The sequence below is a fragment of the Drosophila montana genome, unplaced genomic scaffold, assembly GCF_035044405.1.
Source record: "Drosophila montana isolate Dmon_TW-CO22-7 unplaced genomic scaffold, ASM3504440v1 contig_3257_1, whole genome shotgun sequence".
Classification (NCBI taxonomy): Eukaryota; Metazoa; Arthropoda; class Insecta; order Diptera; family Drosophilidae; genus Drosophila; species Drosophila montana.
Genome location: NW_026998140.1, coordinates 935,453 through 957,528, shown reverse-complemented (window position 1 = coordinate 957,528; position 22,076 = coordinate 935,453). Strand labels below are relative to the sequence as shown.

Sequence of the window (22,076 nt, the reverse complement as noted above, 5' to 3'; positions counted from 1 at the left end):
ATCCATCCAGCCCGTTTTGCAACGCCCACATGTGCGGGGCCGCACCACCCGCGTCTACAGACATCTCCATCAACGTGGAGGAACTCCAACTCCTCTGCAATCCTGATGTAATAACCATGTTTTCAGCTTGTAATGCGGCAGGGTAACAACAACAACAACAACAACAACAACAAGAACAACGACAACACCATATTGCCAGGGCTGGCCCATTAGATTGCGGGGGTTAAAGTCAAGTCCCGGCCAGGGGAGTTAGGGCAACGGCAACGGCAAGGCCAAGAGGGTCGCCGGGTTTTCGAGGGTGCAGGGCGCTACTTGTGAACTGTGAGTTGTGAGTTGTGAATTGTTTTTGATGTTAAATGTGTGATAATTTAATGACTGTCGACGCCTGACGCATCGCGGGACTCCGGCTCGAAATTGAGCAATAGGGCTCTCTCTATAAGAACGCAATCCTCACTTGAGCTGAGCGTTTAATTTACTGGAATAATAAAAACGTTTTTCGGGCATAAAATTCTGTGGCTGGATATGATTTGTGCACATTTCGATGTAACAGATTGTCTTTTAATGGCAGCAGCAGCTACTGTTCCATAATTTTTCTCGGGGGAGGGTTGTTTTCCAATTCCCGAACTTTTTGCTAGCGATACGATTATTAGCCACTTGGTTGGCTGTGGGAAAACTTTAGCTTAATGATATATGGAAGACGCGCAACATTGTAGAACTATGCAAATCATTGAATCCGGTTTATTCTACGTAAATGTTTGTACAACTAATCGACAATTACGTGTCTTGTCGCTAGGCCCACTTTGATTTTTATTCATGAATGCGGGAACCAGCTCGGCACCAGTTCCGATTTTTATTTGCATACTCGACTTGTGCTTTTATATTTACATAATATATAATTTTTCCACGCCTAATATAAATTTCTTTAAGATGATGAGTAAGCTTCAAGCTAGAAGTATGCAAATTAAACTATTTAAATTTGAGCTAAAAGTTGGGCTAATAACTAGTTTGTAAGTTATGGCACACAAGTTGATTGTGCTACGAAGGGCGCTTCCTGTAAGGTTTAGAATGTTTAGACATAAATAATATTAGTTAGCTACTTCTTATTGTAACTATGCAACAGATCTCTTGGATCAAGGCTGAAGTTGAATAGAAACTGCAGGAACTAATCCTTTAACTGAATCAGTTTTTGAAATTCTTTAAAAAAGTATATTGCTTTTGAATATTTAATAATAATAATAATAATGAGCTAATTTGATTGTTTCATCTAATCATAGACAAAAGTTAACCTTGATTCGAACCAAATGCTGGTTTGAACCCTTGACAATATTTATTTTCGGCTTCTAGCTCTGATATATGTACATAATTTCAAGTTTTCCATTTAATAGTGGTTTAATATACTTTAGGAATTTCGTATGCGTTGCCTAGACAAGTTTCTTTTTCGCATATTCCACGTGCTAAACCAGATCAAGAAGTTTTCAACTACTCTAAGCCCTGTACAAGACTTGTTTATGCTCGCCTCAGACTAGAATTCAAACATATTTTAAACATGACACAACAAACACACATCATTTTCAAAAAAGATGATTAGTTAAATGTGTCGATAGGTTATCTTATCGATAACAAAACAGAACATCTCGGAATTCAATTCTTTCTCTTTCAAGCAAACCTTTCTTAAAAAGTTTTCATTTTATGTTTACTTGGACAAAGTCAAGTCAATCCTTTTCAAAAAGATGATTATTTAAATGTATCGATAAGTTAGCTGCTTATCGATAACAAAACAGAAGATCTCTGCACTTCTGAATTCAATTCTTTCCCTTTAAAGAAAAAGTTTCTTAAAATGTTGTCACATATTGTTTACTTGGTCAGAGCCAAGTCAATAATTTTCAAAAAGATGATTAGTTAAATGTATCAATAGGTCAAAACTGTCGATAAGTCGTATGCCTATCGATAACAAAACAAAAGATCTCTGCACTTTCGAATTCAATTCTTTCCCTTTTAGGCAAAAGTTTCCTAAAATGTTGTCATATTTTGTTTACTTGGGCAAAACCAAGTCAAGCTATTTTTAAAGCCGCATTTCTTGTGGGAAATCGGCTCAGAGCTAATCAAAATTTATGCAAATCCGAGCGACTGTTTGGATTTTGATTTTGCACTAATGTAAAAATATGGCAAATGGGTGTGTGTGTGTGTGTGGAAAAAAACCGAATGTGAAATGTGCGAAATGTGGCCACGCGCGCAAACACACACTCGCACACACACCCTCACACACACTCGCACACTCACATATGTGATTTGCATGCGATGATAAAGTGGGCGCAGACAGCCGAAAACAATGAAAAATGTTTCTCAGCCGTCGGCTTTGGCGACGGGGAACGTTTGCTAATAATTTAATTTGCCAGAGGAAAATCCAAAAGAAAAAAATGAAAATGAAAATTATTTGCAGCGACACGTGACTGCGATTTATGTGTTAAAACAGGCGTCACAATTAATTTGATATATATATATATATATATATATATGTGAAATTATATATTTATTAAAAACATCATCATCATCATCATCATCATGTACATCATGAGGCTTAGCAGAAGTGCAGGGCATTGAACTGCTCCCGATTGTTATTGACCATATTGTTGTATTTATAGGCACCGGAATTGGCTGGACTGTTTCCGGAACCGTTGCCGGTTCTGGCTGCATTCACATTGAGCCTCGTGTTGCGCAAAAAACTATCGGCCGGACTTGTAGAGACGGCATATTTGCCGAGCTGCATATCCGTGCTGCGCATGGGGCTCAAATGCTTGGCTGGGATGGCCTTGCTGGCGGTGCGAGTTTGATGGACCATTTTGCTGTTAGGGTATTTAAGATTCGTTGCAGTTACAAAAAGTACAAGTGGGTGGGCTGTGACTGAAGTCAGGGCACGTTGGTTAGATGCGTTAGCACGGCAAATTCCAGACGATTGCCGCAGTTGCTGGTGCGAGATCCCTTTTTAGAGGAGAGATGCTTGGAGAGGCTGCAATAAAAAGAGCGAGATTTTTATAAGTAAAAGGAAAAAGTTCATAAAAGCTAATATACAGCTTGTTGTACGTCCTTTTGCGGTCAAAAATTGATCAAAAGAGATTTGAGTCAAATTCAGATTCTAGATTCTTTTTGGTTTCAATTCAAGCAAATTCATAAAGTAAGATAAAGATCCTTGACTTGAGCTTTTATTTGATTAACTCTTTTCGAATCTTTTTTACAATATTTAATATTTATATTTAATTTGAAGACTTTTTATTAAAAACTTCTTGACTTGAGCTCAAGGATTCTATCTGAATTTAAGTCACATTTAAAGATTATTGAAACACAAAACTCTTGACTTGAGCTAAGAAAATCTTTTTTGAAGTTCTCTTTTCGTTTGTTTCTGCTAGTAAAAACTCACCTTAAATTATTTAAAAGCTTCGCTTTGGTGTCCGGTGTCCTCATTGACACATTTGCTTTGTCACCTCTTCAGAAATATTTTGACTAGGTTTATTTGATAAACTTTTCAAGTTGTTTGTTGCCTTTTTTTTTGGCTTTGGTTTAGGCCACGTTGCTTGCCGTTTGGGTTGTGTTTTGAAAGCGGCGTTTGATCGTGGCTTTTATAGTCCGCGCTGATCTAGTTGGCAAATGCCGCATCATGCGGCCGGAGCGTGTTAGCCAAGTTGTTGTCGTGGTTGGCCGCCAAACAAGTTACGGCCACACGCATATGCAAATCACGGATTGTTTTGAAAACAGCCGAAAAAATATGAATACAACCTAATCTCGGATCTCATCGCCAAGCTATGCGTCAATGCTGCCCCACAGCAAGGGAGACATTTCGCAAACTACGTCATATTCCTTCAAGCGCCTAAACATTTGTGGAAAACCAAAAAAAACATTGGGAGTTCCCCACAAGCTGAAAGTTTGGTAAACAAATAGCTAGATTCTACGAGAACTGAGGTTTGTTAAAATTTAAGTGCCTGCCAGCTTGTAGGTACTCAATAATTGTCATTAAGTGCAATTGGGCTCAATGTTCTTGCATAAAAGCATTGTAGAAACGACTTGACTTAAATTAAGTTCAGTGCTCTTCAAACTAGTTTGATTTTGAGCTTGCTTTCAATCTAAAAGTGTCTACAAAGAGTTGTGCTTACTTAAATTCAACCCGCTTTTTATTTAAATGAAACCCATCCCATTTCTTTTTTGAATCAAGTCAAGTTACGCTTAAAATGAGCGTAAGTTGGGCATAACACGCTTTTAAGCATGTAGAATCAATTGTTTAATTGTAGAAACGACTTGACTTAAATTAAGTTCAGTGCTCTTCAAACTAGTTGGTTTCTGAGCTTGTTTTTAAACTGAAAGTCTCAGAAACAATTTTGCTTCTTACTTAGATTCAACACACTTTTTATTTAAGTGCAACCCATTTAAATATTTCTCATTTCTTTTTTAATTAAGTCAACTTACGCTTAAAATGAGCGTAAGTTGGGCATAACACGCTTTTAAGCATGTAGAATCAATTGTATAATTGTAGATACGAATTGACTTAAATTAAGTTCAGTGCTCTTCAAACTAGTTGGTTTCTGAGCCTGTTTTTAAACTAAAAGTCTCAGAAACAATTTTGCTTCTAACTTAGATTCAACACACTTTTTATTTAAGTGCAACCCATTTAAATATTTCTCATTTCTTTTTTAATTAAGTCGACTTACGCTTAAAAAGAGCGCAAGTTAGGCAACACACGCTTAAATCAAGTATTTTGGACCAAGTTAAAAAATAACCCGCATTTGTCAACGAACTATTTTTAGCGAATTAACATAAGTTCCAGCTCAAAGAATTTGGCCAAAATATTTGTCTTTAGCTGCAGCTCACTTTATATATCAAATTGTTGGTCTGCTTTTTTTCATTTATTTTCTTTTATTTTATTTTTTGTTGGGAACCTGTACCGTAGTGGAATATTTTGTGGGGACAACTGTCTGGGCACGTTGCCAAATTGACAATTAAACAATAGATTAATTCATGTGTCTGGCCAAAATTTGCATATTGCAACATTTTGGCATTTAAAATTAAAATTTTAAAATTAGCAACGATTCAATTCCCAAACGAGAGTCAAGTGCAAATATTGACATTTAGGCGAGAGGAGCCCAGTCGTTCAAAGTACAACAATGTCCAGTTTTTTGTTACAGTCAACGGCCGCATTTTTTTTTTATTAATCGAATTATAGAACAAACAATATATACATATAGCATTTATATAAAGTATTATATCGCAGCTATTTCTTAAAAGCAATTACATTAATTTCTTAACCAGAAACTGGTTCACAGACGAGTTTGATAGATGATATATTTGTATAATATAGTTAATGGGCCAGTTACAATATATCAATTAGATGTAGTTTTGAGCAGGGCCCATTGTTAATATTAATTAATAGCTTCATATTTTTAGTTACAGTTAGGTATATTGGCTTAATTACTATATATCATATATCTTAGGAATTTGCTGCGAGTAGGTTGAAACATTTACTCGCTCTTTTAAGATATCTTTCCATAGTTTATTCTCTAAAAAAAATCTTAAGAATACAATTGTCATATTTCCCATCTTAAAAGTTATAAACATTTTAAGAATAAAATTCTTTTTCATATTGCCCAATGATAATCGGGGATACTCATTCTGTACATAACCCTATAAAAGAATACTTCGTTTTAGTTAATCTTTGAATGTCTTCAATCCTAAGTATAAAAAAACCTATATTTGATCATTTTCTTAATTGGCTCTCCCTTGGATATCCTCAGCAACGATCGTAAAAGAAACCCAACCTAGAACCTAAAATTTATATATATATAGATATTTGACATTTATGGGATTGTTTATTGTAATGTATAGCACAGATCGGTCTACGGCTATATAATCGACAACAACAGCAGATTTAAATACAAATACATTAAACTGGCAACAGGCTTTCATGTTGATTTCATGACCAAATTGGCTGATGCAATGCAACGGGCAATTTTCATCAGACAGGCCCATGCATAATCTGGCGATATATAGACGCGCAAAGGCAGAGACAGTGCTGGCATTCGATATACATATTCATATTATTCATGCGATGGCCACACGGCAGCCGCATGGAAATGCAACAGTGTTGAAAAGCTGACAAAAGAAAAGAAAACAATACAAAAATGTTCAGATAACTCATCTAGGCCGAGCTCCTCATAGAAATACGCGAAAACGAACCCTAGAGCCGGCCGGTGGCAAAAGCTGACGCAGTAACTCGTACTACGTGAGTCTCGGCAGGTTCGGACAGTTGTCAACAGGCGCGACTGTAGAGGGGTCTCTTTTGGTTTTTTTCTTTTTGAAGTATATCCTGTATTCAGTGAAGCTATAAGAGAGGGTATATGGTATCCCAATATATATGGGAATAGAAGTCTGTTTATATCTATATTTAGGTATATTCTCGAACAACCATTTCGTAAAATTGTGAATTGTATCTTGCGGTTTCACGCATTTTCCGCTTGTTTGTGCGGATGTGTGCAAAATCGACAAACAACATTTTGCTTCATTTCATAATTGTTTGTAGTTAATAAGATTCAACTAAGATAAAGTTGAGCTGCACAAAAAGATACCCTATTTTAGGCATATGAATATATTTGTTTTTGACTTCAAGAGAAGCATTTCAAAAGCTTGCGAAATTCCAAAAAAATATAGGAATAAAATAGAAAGATATATATGATACTTTTATCTAAGCATAATCTTTGACATTTTAAAAATTTTGAAAATGATTGATTAGGAAATGCTTGAGTTATTTGAGCATAGATCCTATAGATCCTGCTACAGGGTATATTCTAGTCGAACATATATTTAATGTTCGTTGATCCTTGACTAAGCAAACAGATTCGTACTGATTGAACAAGAAAATTGACTTGAGCACAATTGGTTAGCTAATAACCTTGACCTTGCTACAGGGTATCTGCTAGTCGTGCATGCCTGCTGCTTGTTTTCTGTTTCGTTTTCTGACAAACCAGTTACTCTAATTTGCATTGTCGCCGCTGCGACCGACGACGACGACGACGACGTCGCTCAACGAGTTTTTGTCTGCGTCTGAGTCTGGGGCTCTGGGGTCTGGCTCTGATACACAGGGTCGGTGCCGTTCGGCGTTGGGGATGGTCGAGGGTTGGCGGGGGGTGTGTGGAGGGGCTTTCTTTATTGCTCATGCGACACGTTGCCTTGCAGCTGCTTAGAACCGTGACGCTGAACATCGGGCTCTGCATTTTGTAGCAATCGCAGCAGTTCGCCGCAGTTCGCAGCAGTTCGCTTATTTAAGCCAGTTGCAGGCATCGTTAGAGGCTCAGTAGAAAGTTCCGTACGGAGGTGAACGTTGCATTTGATCCGAGCGCTGTGGAAGACATCGTTCACAATCCTTGCAAATAATAGAAAAAACATATATTTTAATTTTCGATACCAATGTGCAAATTGCAAAAGTTTTGTGTCAATGCCAAAAATTAGCAAAACGGATACCAAACACAAACTATTCAAACAATTAGGGTAAGTCCAGTGTTGTCTAACGTCGGCAAGGCCAGCGCATTGAGGTTTCGATGTTTGTTCGCTTGCAGATTGGACAAAAGTCTGTCGTGCAGCAAAGGATCTCGCACAGGCAACTCGGCCAACAATAAGGAACTGAAAGTCTTGACGCTGCTGCAAACTGTGCCGTGAACTTTGAACCCGAAGCTACCAGCCAGCATTTAAAATCTCAACTGCGCAGCTCTGTGAAAATTGGTATTGAAAATCGGTAAAAGAAACAAGGCTAAACAATTGAATTCATCAAGCCCCAAGAAGTCAGCCTAAGGAAACGCGGCAATATGGTCTACACGGAACGCACCGATCTCTGTCTCTCGAGCAGCAAGGACAATGCCGGACAGGGCAAATCCCAGCCGAAGTCGACGTCCAGCCCCAGCTCCTCCAGCTCCAGCTCGGGCGCCTGGAGCAGTCAGGCCTCGAGCGCCGAGAAATGGAAATACAATAATATGGTCAAGGACAATCGCGAAAAGTTCAATGCCATGCACTTCTCCTAATTCCCAACCTGTTTACGGGCAATGGGGATTTATTTTTGGAGCTAGTTCAACGTGATCGAGACTAATTGTTATATCTGGGCTTAATGGGTTAATTGTAGCTTAGTCGTAAGCCTGTTATTAATTACAAATGTTAAAATTTTAAATTATCTTGCTAGAATTAAAAAAAAAGATGCGCAAAACAAACAAAGTGTTTTCAAGTCGCAATTAATTTAATTGAGGTTAAGGTGAGTCAACGTTCTAAAAGCGTATTTTAAGTAAGAAAAAACAAAACAAATTCCAGTTCGTAATTCGAGTAAATGACAGCCCTTCGCATTGTGTATTGTATTCAAGGCGTGTTTTTGTGCGTAAAATAATATCTTATAGCTAATTTTGATGTGGCAAAAAAAGTGAGGTTAGGGCGTGTTGCTTGCCGCGTAGAAAGGCGAAAGCAGCCAAAAGTTGGTAAAAACAAGCAAAGAGAAACTAGTTTTAAATGATTCATATAATAAGAAAGAGGCTAAACAACTTGTCCAGATGTATACTAGGTTCGAGCGAGTTGGCACGTTTGCCTAATTTTAGGTTAGTTCAACTTGACTTTCTGCATGAATCGGTTGAGCGGGGCCAAGATCGAAGCTATGCTCATTCAGGCAACTAATCAGCCAGGATTCAAGCTCAAATTCCAGGCTTGTTATGGGTGTAGAGCAGCCTTAGAAGGGGGCCATAATGCCATCAAAAGTTGGGCAAAGGCAGCTGTTAGGTAGGTTTCTATAAATACTTTAAGTTAAGTTCAACAGATGCAGATGAAGACGAATTTTTTATTATTACTCAATAACAATACATTCGCCTTCATCTTCTTCATCTTCATTCGTCTTCTTAAAGCATAATGAAAAAGAAATGAGTCAGCTTAAATAAACGTGTACAGCTTGCACAGCTCGTTCGATAGTTTAGCAGAGTCTGGTCACCCTATTCTCAGTGTTGGCTAACGAGCGCAATTAATCGATATTTTTTGCGGAAGAACTTTAATTTTGATTTGCAGCAAATTGAAAAATAAATTGCATTTAATATTTAAATTATATAATAATAATTGAAATTAAATTTAAAACTAAATATTAATATCTTGATTTCTTTATAAATTCTATATTCCTGCTATATTCTCCTTCAGCAGCCCCTCCCACTTTAATTTCGTATTAGCTCTATACAAATCAAACCCATTGACCCTGCTACTTGACTTCAATATCGCATCTATAACTGTCCATAAAACATTTGCATGAGCTGTGGCTATTATCGTGATTAGCTTAACTTATGCACGGCCAGAAGTTTGTGTTCCCCGCCCTGACCGGAACCTTGGGCAAAGTGCACTTAATACACATTAGCTACGCTTATTTGACAGACCCCGGTCGCAGATATTGATGATGCCCGTCTGCCCGTCTTTGACACCCTCGACGTCAGCCGGCGCGTGCTCTGCCCTGGGATCAAGTGTATCTCTGGCCGCTCAGGCATTACCGCAACGGATGTCGGTAGCCGGGGTCCGGTAGTCGGTTGAGGCGGGCGGCATTTACGCATCGGTTGGATTGGAAGTGCGAAATTTTTGATAATTTTTCAATTGTATTGTTTGGCATTGTTTGGCCAGATAGAGGAGTAGTCGCTAGAGTCCTGGGAGTCAGTCGCTGGGTGTGAGCTGCGGTCGTCCTTTTTCTGACACACGACTGCACGGGACACACGTGGCGCTGGCTATTAGAAGCGATTTTCCATTTTCCACCGACTTCCATTTCTTTCTTTTTTTTTTTTTTTTTTTTTTGAAATGTTGTGGCGTTCTCTTCCGGCTCGTCCTGGGTGGGAAGCTGTCGCCGTGCGACACTTGCCGTGTCCTGCGTCTAATTGAAGCTCTTTATTTTCGATTTATGTTTCTATACATATATATTTTATATTTATTTTTATTTTTATTTTGTTTTACTGACATTTTTTTTTCAGTTTTCTCATGGCCCTGTAATTACTTTGTTTCCAAGCGCCGGGCGGTCGCTTCTTAATCCTGTCAGGTTGCCGGCATATTTTCGGTTTTGGCATCTTCGTCACATTGCAATTAAAAGCGCACAGCAGGTGTGCCCCGAAAGTCCTTTGAACTTGTGCTATAAAATGTGAATGTGTCACTTGCAAGGATTCCACAACCGGATGACGACGGACACGAGGACAGACGCCCAACGTCAGACGCCCGACTACTGTGATTTCTGATGCTACCCAAGTGAAAAGCAATTATCACGTCATTATCATAAGGAAACCCACAAACAGTTTTGTTTTTTGTGTTTTTAATACCCTGTAACTGTGAGATTGAGTGGGATACAATGAGTCGAGTCGATATAGCCGAGTCCGTTTATCTATCTCTACTAGAGCTTAGGAGCATTAAGGTTTGTGGAGGTTTATTTTCACTCGACTACTGCTCAATTTCTCTAAAATCGATAAATATCGATTTTCAATATCGATAGGTATAAAATAGCATAAATAGCATAAAAAAACTATATACTTGTTTTAGTTATTAGTTGCTAAAAAAGCTTCTTGTAATTTTTATTCTTACATCTTCCTTCCTATCAAATGTCAATGTCAGGTTTTATGAGAGCTAGAGACGATTCAGGGTTGTCGGCTTATATTCTTTTTCTCTACAGCTAATTCGTTAAATAGAAAAATATCCTTATCTATCTTCGGTTTCTTAAGCCTATCTCGGTAATAATGAGAGCTGGTGGCCCTGAATATTGCATGTAGATTCGATCAAGTACATCGCACTTCTTCGATATTAAGGTCTCTAGGATCTTTCATCTCTTCTCGATAACTTTTCCATTACTTTAATCACTGTAATCGATAAATATCGATTCCCAACTTTAGTTTCTGAATCAGTTCTCGGGAACTATTAGATCTGGAGATCCGAAATTTTGCATATAAGTTCTCACATAGCATAGACTTGTATACCTCTCCCTCCTAACTTTCAGATTTAAGTTCTACAGACCTGATTTTTGGCACATACACACATAAGAATGCCATATTTAAGCCCTGCCAATTTCAAAGGGATTAAATAGTTAACAAATAAGTAATTAAATAATACAATTTTTATAGTCTTGTGCTGATGGATTTCGTCTTTTTGTACGGCAAGTAAGCACAGGCACAGGGCGAGATATTATATATACTATTTACTTATCGCCTTTGGTGCGGGGTATCTGTTAGTCCTGCATACACACACACTTGCTCAAATTTTGTTAAATAGCTCGTGCCCTCTCGGGCCTTAGCGCCTAATAAGGTCCGGTCAAGCTAGTTCCCCGAAATGCTGGCATTTCTTTTCATTCTCTTGTTGCCTGCGATGCCCCTTCTCTCTCTCTCTCTCTCTCTCTCTCCATCATTATCTGCCGCCGGCTTCCGTTGACAGACAACCCTTATTGTGAGCCAGCGATAACATCTTCCGACAACATGTCACATGCCACGTGGTGGAAAATTATGAATAATTTCCGTAACTTCTGTCGCAACGTCGCAACGTCGCAAAATCGCAGCTTGCAGTGAAAAAGGTGACATGGCCATGCCCACATTTGGCGAGAGGCGCCCCCTTCTTCATTTGCCAGCCGATTGCCGCGTGCCTGAAGTGTGGGGCGTGCCGTCAGATACGACTTCCGTCAGCCGCCGCGACAGATGTTTTTCTGCGGGAATGCAAACGCGGCTCGTCTCGCACTTCCACTTCCACCCCCTCTTCTCCCCCGTTCCAGGTAATAGCTCTGTGATTTTGGGAGTTGCAAAACAATTGCGTTTGGGCAATTTCTCAGCACGGATGTCTCCGCCAGCAGTTTATAAATTGTATTCGAATTTTTGTGTGAATAATGTGAATGTACTCGAACATTTATGTACGGGCGAAAGGTGTTTGGCGGGTTCTTCTTCTCGTTGTTGTTGTGCGTTTTGTTTTTGTTGTTGGCAAGGTGTGACGCAGTTGCCAAACATCAAACAGACATAATCCAAAATTGATTCGCCCCCTTCCCGTCGCTAGATATTTGAATCAGGAATCAGGCAGACAACAATTGGGTACGCCCAAGTGATCAATGTGCATGTCACTTGATCGGTGGCAAGGTGCAAATGCAGCAGTCAAGCGGAGCACAAGGCACAATGCTCTTTAATATAGGGCACACCTCGGGGCTTATATGGCACAATTTTGATTACATTTGAAACGAATGCCCGCCTAGGGGCTGCAGTTGCAAACATTCCAGCTTCTTTCTGTACAAATATATATCCCTATTCTTGCCTCATCTCTCTAGGTCTAGGAAATACATTTACCCCTGTATGTATTATAATTTTGTCATCAATGAGACATCTCTGACCCCATTAAGTTTCTATGTTCTAGATCTGCATCAACAGCCGAGTTCATATAGCCATGTCCGCAGATCAGCATGTCCACATGTCCGCATGTCTGCATGTCTGCATGTGCGCATGTCCACATGTATACATGTCCGCATATCTGCATGACTGCATGTCTGCATGTGCGCATGTCCACATGTCCGCATGTCCGTCTGTCTGTCCGTCCATCTATCCGTTTGTCCACCTGTCTGTTTCTATGTTGCCATAAAACCGATCGGTCAAAGTGGGTTCTGACCTTTTTTTAAATTAACATCTTGTCAACATTGGACCTCTATATCATAATCGGAAAGTAGCTTCTCGTGAAAGGGAAATGTCTATAAGAGTATTAAGTCTTCTGCGTGCCGAAGTTTTCCTACCTTCTCGTTTCACATGGTTTTTGACAAAAAAATGTACATTAACTTCGAATGCCTTAAATTGTAATGGTCAAACTTTTTGAAAAACTTTTATTTCATATATATTTATATTACAGCAAAAAGCTTTCCGTTTAAATAATAAGAATTTTGAGTATAGACATCTGTATTTTAAATTTGAATAGATTTGACAGTACGCAACAGACAATTCAATTTAATTCGACGTATGCCATGTGAGATTAATTTTTGGGTTTAATTTAGCATGACAAATGTATGCCTAGATGCTCGGCACAGTAGCCAAACATGAATATATCATATCATATCGTATCGTATGACATTTCTGTCGAAGAGATCGAGATTATGTAAATGCTATATAATTTACAAAATATGCCAAACATGCGGCCAAACAAAGGGCGGCAATTACATGAAAATCGCAATTCAATTGAGAGTTGAGAGTTGAGAATTGAGACGCGGCTGTCAATGAATTGAGGAACCAACCACCGTTAAATACAAATACATAAACCAAATTTTCAGCCGCCATTTCTGATCGACAGCTGTCACGAATGACAATTGGATTGCCGAGCAATGAGGCCAGGCCCGGCACGGCCCCCTCCTTGCCCGGCCATTGCCCTGGCATCAAATACATATAAAATATATGCTATAAAAATCTGAGACGCAGCATTCGTAGTTATAGAATTTGTAAAATGCGCGAGGTCATCAAAATCAGAATCGAAATCAAAACAACAAACAACAACCACAACCAAAACCGAAACCGATATGAAAATTGAAACAATGGCAATGCCTCTCTACTCACGGACGCGGAGTGGTTCCATGGACGACTGGAGGACACTTGAGCATAAACGCAGAAACGTGGTTGCGTTTTTTGTGGGTCGCCAGTTGGAGGGGGGGAGTGGGGGGCAACCGAGGGCGACCGAATATATCCCATTCAAGTGAGCTACACTTCATAAACTGAGCTACGTGAGCTGGCCAATAAAAAGATTTTTACGAACTTTAAATATTTGCTTTTTTCTTGTTGTAAGCCGAAAAAGGCTTAATTCGATTTAAATTATTATTCTTTTTTTACGATTTTTCTTTATTTAAATAATATTTATTATATTAATAATATAAGAATAAAATTCCAGTTGTTTTTATGACTTTCTCTCTCTTGCAGATCTGTCATGCTAGACGTCTTGCAGGACATGTCAGCAGCATTGTCCTCGAGCGGACTTCACTAAGAACTTATTGCTACGACAAGCAACTGTAATAAGAATTATGTAAGGCAATTACGTTGAGTCTTCATTTTATCACCATTAACACAAGACGAGCTGGAGGACATGTCGGTAAGTGTGTCAGTGAGCATTTAAATTTCCAATATGATGATGACCTTTGGTAGGGCATTTCCGTAGTCAGTGTTAGCCGTTCGATATTCATTTATGTTTTCCCTACAGAAACGCGTGTAAAAATCTTTAAATGCAATTATGATTTATGTGCAGCTCACACAAAACGCCAATGATATGCTCTGAGTGTCTTTTGTTGTGGCTTAAATACACACACACACACACGCACACCCATACACACTCGTCTAGCCATAATCGGGGCGGTTATTTCTGTTGCGCGCCAAAAAGCTGCACGAAGCTTCCATTTGTTGCACGTCGCTCGGGTGGTTCCTAAGCAGATGAATGGGCATATATGCCTAACATATATATATATTTATAAATATATATATATAGATGTGTGTGTGTGTGTGGCATATGCATCGGCACCACAATCGCATCATTTTGAGCAATTAAGTGTGTGTATTATCCCCGTAACACCGCCACTGTCAGAGGGCCTTGAAAACACATCAAAACAGACGCTGGCGGGGCGTCCCCCCTTCCCACTTACCTCTCTGGGCAAAGGTCCTGCCACCGGAAGTACATTGAATATGAGAGCGCGCGCATGTGTGTGTGTGTGTATGTGTGTGCATGTGTGTGCATGCTTTTATGCGCAAATTGTGCATTTATGTCGACAATGCCTCAACTTGAGGCTTGGCGAGGTTCGACTCTGCCGCTGTCGCTGCTTCAGCCTCTGTCGCTGCCTCTGCCTCAGCTGCAGCCCAACAATAAAGCGCTGCTCTGTGCGGGCGAAAGAGACAGAGCGCGCCGATAATGTTGATCAACAGCAGCTTTCCTGCTCTTTGCTCTTTGCTCTCCGCCTGCCCACAGCTCGTGCCTGATTCACTCTTTGTCTGGGTCGTGCCCACTTTTACTTTTCGCCTTTGTTGCCTGCGGGGAGGAGGTGCGCGGCTGTCAAGCCTGTTGATAAGCGACAGCCTCCTCCCACAGCTACAAGGGCTTCTAGGGAACTGCTCAAGATCTGCTTGACAGACGGTTATAGATAAGGAATAGGGATTAGGCTGTTAAATATGCGAGTACCTAATATGCCACTAGAAGAAAAACTATTTTTTAAATGCATATTATTATTACTATTCTAATATAATCATATATCTAAGATCTTAATACACACACAAACCTGATAAATTAGTTGAATGAAGATAGTATTTTTTCCCATATGTTGACAGTTTGTTTATGATACCCGGAAAATCAAACTATCTTTTCCTACAAGATTTCTCTAATTGATCGATAGTTCCTGCAACAGATATTTAAAGTAGTTTCTCAATCAGGCTGCAGAGAAAATATGGTTTCAAACTAGGTTTTATAAATAAAGAGAGCGAGAGAAAACAGTAAGAAAAGTAAGAGAGAGAGAAAGAGAGAAACAGTAAAAAAAGTAAGAGAAAGAGAGAGAGAGAAACAGTAAGTGAGAGAGAGAAAGAAAAGGAAAAGATAGAGAGAAACAGTAAGGAAAGTAAGAGAAAAAGAGAAACAGTAAGAAAAGTAAACGAAAGAGAGAAACAGTAAGAAAAGTAGGAGAGAGAGAGAAAAAGAAGTAAGGGAGCGAAATATAGAGAGAAAGACAGTAAAACTAGTAAGACAGAGAGAGAGAAATAGTAAGAAAGGTAAGAGAGAGAGAGAGAGAAACAGTAAGAAAGGTAGGAGAGAGAGAGAAATATTAAGAAAAGTACGAGAGAGAGAGAGAGAGAGAGTAAAACAAGTAAGAGAGAGAGTATAAAACTGAGCGAGAGTAAAACAAGTAAGCATGAGAGCGAGAGAGAGCTAGGCTAGAAAAGTAATAGAGATAGAGAGAGAAAGAGTACGAAAGAAAGAGGACGACTTCCAGAGGAAGAGAGAGAGAGAGTGAGAGGGAGAGAGAGAGACGGAGAAAGAGGGAGATTCGAAGAAACAATGAGAAGAAGCCATAGCTTAGAAAACTCAGCTATAACTGACAAAAACTAATTCTTCATAAATGTTAATTGAATATAACTGCCGTCCTCCTCCTCGATTCTCAAAAATTCAAGTAGGGTCTGCGTATTTGGACATATTTTTTTTTTTTTTTGTGATGTGATTAACAATGGCCTTAAACTGAAAGTGTAATGTGAATTATTAATATTGCAAAAGCCAGTTAAACTTAACGGCTGCCTTTCTCTGCGATTCTCAAAACTTCAGTTCAAGCTGCCTATTTATTTAAATTTCAATGTGTGTTTTTGTTATGTGATAAACAATTGCTTTAACTAAATGGTTGATGTAAATTTAAAATGTTGCAGAAACTATCCAAAATAATCGGAAGCCTTCCTTTGCGATTCTCAGGAATTACATTCAGGCGTACATATTTTGATGTTCATTAAGCTGGAATGCGGATGAATGCGGATAATTGGTGAGTGGAAATTTTGTAACTTTTTAAGTTAATTATCATAAGAATTACTAGCGGGTATTGCTCGGCCTTTGCCGGGATAAGAAATATAATACTTTTGAAATTTCTTCTAAAACATTCGATTAAAATCATGTGTGCCTTGAGATTTTGTATGTTTTGTTTACACTTGCCACAACTTGCGATTATCCAGGGCAAATGTCAAATGCAAGCGACACTACAGCCACAGCCACGCCCAACTAACGCCCGAGGCAGCCATGTGTCAGGCAGTGGCCAATTTAAAATTCAATTTAAGTTCAATTGATTTGAGATTTTGATAGAGATTTTACAGAGCAGTCAAAAGGACGACAAAGCTCAAACGCTCTCAATATAAACACGCACACGCAGCGGGGAAGCCCCATTAAGAGAGCTTCTGTGTGCTCGCTCGGACTCGTGCTTTGTGGTTGCCAATGGGAAGGCGTTTGAAAGGCAACAGCAAATAGCAAAAAGCAAATCTAATTACAAAAGGAACATTTCCAAATTGTAGCTGGAGAAAATTGTGTAGTGAAAATGTGATAATTGAAACATGGGGCTTCCACTGCCAGACAGAGTTTTCTCTGGCATAAGAAAAACAATAAATTATGCACACAGCACATAAAAGACACAACCTGCCGGGCAACCTGAACACAACCAAAAGTGGCAGAGTCGACAGAGCCCACAACTCCAACCCCAAACCCTAACGACAGGCCACAAATCTAAAGGGGGTAGCTGGCAAGTAACACTAATTGCCTGGCGGGCAAGCGGAAGGTGGCTCCTTCTTCAACAATGGGAATCTAGAAGCAACAGTGGCAACAGCAGCTTGTTTTTGTTTAACCAGCGACGACGTCCGCGCCGTGCCCTGAAGCCTTAGGACACACACGAGCACATCCCCCGACGAGAAAGGGACAAATAGAATTGAAAAAGAAAAACGGAAAATCGTTTACTACACGTTCCGGCAATCTCATAAATAATACCAAAATTTCATTAAGACAAATTATTGTCTATCAATATGTTGCCACCGAAACGCTGCTGGGCTGGTCACGCGCTAAATCATGCTACTCGCCGCCGGGAACTCATAACTCGCTGTAATGCTTCGGCTTGTCGTCTTCGTTATCTTTGAAATAATCGCGCAACAGATCTAGGCAAAGTATTGTCTATTATCTATGTTTTGCCACTAGACTGCTTCTCGCTACTCGTCACTCGCTACTCCCTATTCGCTACTCGTCACCCGCTAATTATCGCTCGCTGCTTTGAATCTTTGTCCTGTTAATCCCTATGAATAATATCAAAATGTAATTAACACACATTATTGTCCATCTACATTTTGGCAACGATACGCTTATCTGCTGGTCACGCAGTATTAGCAACTCTCCAATCACTACAAGTAATTTCGTTGCTCCTTCTGACCTCTTAAGCATTTATATATTTAACGCTCTGGAAATCTTATAAACAATTGCAAATGTTCATTGAAATTACTTATTGCCTATCAATGTGTTGCAAAGGGAAATCTTCTAGGCCGGTCACGCGTTATAGAGCTACTCGGTACTTGCCAATCGCAACTCAGCAATCGTTAATCGCGAATATTTAAACTTGTTACTTTGCAATCAATATCTTTCCCTCGTTAGTCGGAACTCGTTTCTCGGCACTAGTCACAAGACACTTGTCTCTCGTTACTCGTCGCTCGGCACACGTCGCTCGGCACTAGTTACTTAACAGTAGTTGTTCGACACTAGTTGCTCGGCACTCATTACTCGTTACTCCGTAATACCACTCGTTCGCAATTTGCTACTCGTTACTTGACACTCGCCACTCTTTGATCATTTGCTGCTCGATCTGATTTTTTCCTTTTACCAAGCGTTGAGGCTATCTCATGTAATATTCTCCATCAATATGCTGTCACCTGAAATGCTGATTGGCTGCTCGCTCGTTCTCTCATGTCACTCGCTACGCATTACTCGTTGCTTGTTACTCGTTACCTTTTGCTCGGCCGCTGCTCATTTGCCGCCCGGTCAGGTCGTGCCCTTTTCCATGTCGTATTTGTGCTTGTGTTTATATAATAATATTTGCGGCTCATAATTGCATAAATTTTTAAATTGAACATTTTGCGCGCACACTCACCCCCCTTCCCCCACGCCACCCCCCTGCGTGACCACAGCCCAATAACCCGAACCAACTGAACCACCCGAAAGCAGCCCGGCTCATTGTGTTGCTTGCTTTGGTATGGTTGAGTTTGGTTTTAGCTTAAATACGCTGCAAATGAAATTAAACATGCCCGCGGTACACAACAGCAAATTGAATTACGGCGTCTCTTTAGACTCTAAACGAGCGTACGAGTGTGTGTGTGTGTGTGTGTGTGTGTGTGTGTATACACAAGTCACGTGCTTGCCTCAAAACTCTCTCGAGAGGCCTGTGAATTTCTATATGAGATAATCATCAGCGTGACAGCGGCTCGGCTAAGGGTTCGAGCCTCGTGCTCGCTTGAGGAGGTTCGCCCTCAAGTGTCCCCAATGTCTATATACACTCAAAGAAAAATACCATTCAAAAGAAAATATTTTTAAATTTTAATTATATTTATTACGGAAAGTTTTACTTAATTTTAAGAAAAAAAATGATGTATTGTTTCTTGACTTTTTTTTGGCGATTTTAACTTGTTTTTTTCTGAGTGTAGTCACAATTTTGCTTTTTAAAATGAACATTTTTCTTAATTTAAGAAAATATCTATATTTGTTTCGCACATTTTTACTTATTTTAAGAACTATTTATGAATTGTTTCTTACGTTTATTTCCGCTTTGAGTCCCATTTGAGATTTGGCGATTCTAGCTTGTTTTTTTCTGAGTGTAGTCACAATTTTGCTTTTTAAAATGAACATTTTTCTTAATTTAAGAAAATATCTATATTTGCTTCGAACATTTTTACTTATTTGAAGAACAATTTATGAATTGTTTCTAGACTTTTTTCGCCTTGATTTCAAATTTGGCGATTTTAGCTTGTTTATTTTTCTGAGTGTAGTCACAATTTGGTGTTTTTTAAAATTTGTACAATATTTTCCCAATATTCTCATTCCCCCCCTTAGAGAAACCGCAGCTAGCACTTGACTTCTTCCTAATTGTTATGAGCACATAAATTAATATATATTCCCAAGCTGGGCGACTGTCGCACAGATTCGATGCGTCGCGGCGATTGCGGTGCATCCAATTTGAGAAAATGGAAAACTTCGCGACGCCTTCCACTGGAAATCGAGTGTGAAATTTGATAAGTGGCTGCGCTGTCTGAAGATTACCGCTCAGCTGGCCGCACAGGAACTGCACTCGTTTGAGCCGCCCGCCGGTTCGAACTCGCGCCGCCAAATCGAGAAACTATTCGAATTATGAATTGTGTCGCCGCTTTATGCGCATTTTATGGCTGGCCCATTAAGATTTGTTTTGGACGCAGCGCCATAAAAAAGATCGTAAGTCTTGGATTCATGACTCAAGAGTTTGACACAAATTGGTGTCAACTCAAGATATTCCGTCCATGAATTCCTGTTGTTGTGGGATCTTATTTAGTACTTGCCTTTGTTTATTTGGTTTGCTGTGCGATCAATATTTTTGATCTCTTAAGATTTGTCCGGATTGATGACTAGTTTTTAAAGATTTTCTTTGCTTGATAGACTTTAAGCTTATTTTTGAACTTTGTCAAATTTAATTTGAGGCGTGGCTTTCTAGGATATTGTGCGTAGATTTAAGTTTGCCACGGCTGGAAAATGTGTGAAGTAGTAATATCTAAAATTCGAAGGAAGAAGCTAGGCACGAGCAAGGCCGGGTTATCTGTATATTCTACTTGAAACTCATTTACTGTGTTTATGTATTTATTGATTTAATTTTTGCTTACCTTTACCGATATTTATATAATAAGCTGTCTTATATATCTTTGATTAGTAGACATCTTCGACCCCATAAAATATATATTCTAGATGAGCATCAAGTCGGTCGAGTTGAGTCTGTCTTTTTCTCTGCGAACTAGTCTCTCACTTTTAAAGCTATCGTCTCGAAGCTTGGCATAGCTCCATCTTTCTATTGCAGGCAGTAAATATATCGGAACCAGATCGGGCCACTATATCATATAGCTGCCATAGGAAAGAACGCTCGAGAAGTAGGCAAAATATTCTGATTTAAAGATATTCCTATCGAACTCACTTTTCTCATATCTGTTAAGGGGAAATGTTTACAAGTGCCAAGATAAATAAGCGAATATAAGAAATATTACAACATTTTGTTGTATAAGAAAGTCGTATATCCGCAAAGAATATCAATGGGAAAATACTTTTGTAACGAAAAGTTTCTTAAATTATGAAATGTATTAATTATTTCTTTTATATCAATTTTCTACATTTTAGGAAATTATTTTTTTTATTGTTTTCTGTAAATTATTAGTTAAAAGAAAATGTTTTCAAATATTTTTAGCTTGATTATTTTGGCAATTTATTAAGAAAATCATGTCATTTATTATATATCAAAGGCATTTACATATATATCAAGAGAAAAATTGGATCGATGAGCTACTTTTTCTTGTTCACATAAATCCTTAAGAGCCCATATAGATTAAGGATTTTGGTTGGGCTTATGGCTTGTAGCCTGAAGTGCCTTGGCAACTATCACATGCAATGCTCATAACACCGCCCCGCCCCCCTTCCCTTACCTCTCCTTAGCTACCCTCTCCCTCGTATAACCCATTATGAGTGTATTTCGCAGAGCTCTATTGGAAGGACGTGTCTCACGCTTAAGGAGCTGCTGGTCAGCAACTAAGTATTTTATGTGTGTGTATATAAAGATTATATGGACACACACACACACAGACACACGGACACACACAGACACACGCACAGCACTAAAGACACTAAGCACGACAAAAAGACATTAAACACGACAACGAAATAAAAAAAAGAGAAAATGTTTATAAGAGAAACAAAACATTGAAATTTCTTATCAGCATTTCCGCTTTTCGTGACCAATGTCTCGACTATGCGCACGTGTCTCGGTGTGTGTGTGACTGTGTGTATATGTATATGTGTGTGTAAAGGAGTATCAATTTCGCACACACACACACACACACACACACAAGCACAAGCCATGTCCGTGTGGTCATGCAAAGGTTATAGAAATGGAAAAGCCAAGTGGGCTTTGTGTGCGCGCACCTGTCATTGGCTTTTCGCTGGTTTTTCTAGTGGAAAAATAAAAAGACACGCCACACAAAAGTCAAGTTGGGCCCTGGTTAGATCCTGCTTATATCCACAAATTATTCATAAATATGCAAATCGGGGGCTGTGTAATAAATTCTGAAGGCTTTTCAGTTTGTTGAGGTTGTGTTTTTGCTATTTTTCCTTTTGACTTTTGACGAGTCTCTCTGTTCATGTTTAACACTCAATCTGTGTGGCAACTCCCAGGCCGAGGGCGAGCATATGCCACATTACCTCCGAAACAAATTAAATCGTTTCGCATTCGACTCGACTCGAACCGAGCCAGCGGCCAGCTCAGGCATAACCAGAAGCAGAAGCAGCAGCAGAAGCAGTAG

The 22,076-nt window shown here is 39.3% G+C and overlaps 4 protein-coding genes and 1 long non-coding RNA gene across 5 annotated transcripts; 3 read left to right on the top strand and 2 right to left on the bottom strand.

Moving 5' to 3' along the window:
- Positions 1-2,496: 2,496 nt before the first annotated feature.
- On the bottom strand, positions 2,497-2,839 carry LOC135434010 (uncharacterized). Its single transcript, XM_064690345.1, has one exon. The coding sequence runs from the start codon at positions 2,837-2,839 to the stop codon at positions 2,579-2,581; it is 261 nt and encodes an 86-aa protein (XP_064546415.1). The 3' UTR covers positions 2,497-2,578.
- A 28-nt stretch (positions 2,840-2,867) lies between these two features.
- On the bottom strand, positions 2,868-3,588 carry LOC135434011 (uncharacterized). Its single transcript, XM_064690346.1, has 2 exons — positions 3,416-3,588; positions 2,868-3,007 (listed from the first exon to the last, which is right to left on the bottom strand). The coding sequence occupies exons 1-2, from the start codon at positions 3,457-3,459 to the stop codon at positions 2,908-2,910; spliced, it is 144 nt and encodes a 47-aa protein (XP_064546416.1). The 5' UTR covers positions 3,460-3,588; the 3' UTR covers positions 2,868-2,907.
- Positions 3,589-7,347: 3,759 nt separating this feature from the next.
- LOC135434064 (uncharacterized) lies at positions 7,348-7,737 on the top strand. Its single transcript, XM_064690427.1, has 2 exons — positions 7,348-7,527; positions 7,596-7,737. Exons 1-2 carry the CDS (start codon positions 7,475-7,477, stop codon positions 7,693-7,695), a joined length of 153 nt encoding a protein of 50 aa, XP_064546497.1. The 5' UTR covers positions 7,348-7,474; the 3' UTR covers positions 7,696-7,737.
- Positions 7,738-7,840: 103 nt separating this feature from the next.
- LOC135434063 (uncharacterized) lies at positions 7,841-8,241 on the top strand. Its single transcript, XM_064690426.1, has one exon. The coding sequence runs from the start codon at positions 7,842-7,844 to the stop codon at positions 8,052-8,054; it is 213 nt and encodes a 70-aa protein (XP_064546496.1). The 5' UTR covers position 7,841; the 3' UTR covers positions 8,055-8,241.
- A 75-nt stretch (positions 8,242-8,316) lies between these two features.
- Positions 8,317-10,503, top strand: LOC135434065 (uncharacterized). The gene is made up of 3 exons (XR_010437172.1): positions 8,317-8,785; positions 8,834-9,610; positions 10,005-10,503. It is a non-coding gene; the product is annotated as an uncharacterized LOC135434065 (long non-coding RNA).
- The last annotated feature ends 11,573 nt before the right edge of the window (positions 10,504-22,076 follow it).

Excerpts from the sequence above, each read along its gene's own strand:
- LOC135434010 (XM_064690345.1), bottom strand. The coding sequence starts at position 2,839 with ATGGTCCATCAAACTCGCACCGCCAGCAAGGCCATCCCAGCCAAGCAT.
- LOC135434011 (XM_064690346.1), bottom strand. The coding sequence starts at position 3,459 with ATGAGGACACCGGACACCAAAGCGAAGCTTTTAAATAATTTAAG. Across the intron at positions 3,008-3,415 it reads AAGCTTTTAAATAATTTAAG|CCTCTCCAAGCATCTCTCCT; the intron begins GTGAGTTTTTAC and ends TTTTTATTGCAG.
- LOC135434064 (XM_064690427.1), top strand. The coding sequence starts at position 7,475 with ATGCCAAAAATTAGCAAAACGGATACCAAACACAAACTATTCAAACAA. Across the intron at positions 7,528-7,595 it reads AAACTATTCAAACAATTAGG|ATTGGACAAAAGTCTGTCGT; the intron begins GTAAGTCCAGTG and ends GTTCGCTTGCAG.
- LOC135434063 (XM_064690426.1), top strand. The coding sequence starts at position 7,842 with ATGGTCTACACGGAACGCACCGATCTCTGTCTCTCGAGCAGCAAGGAC.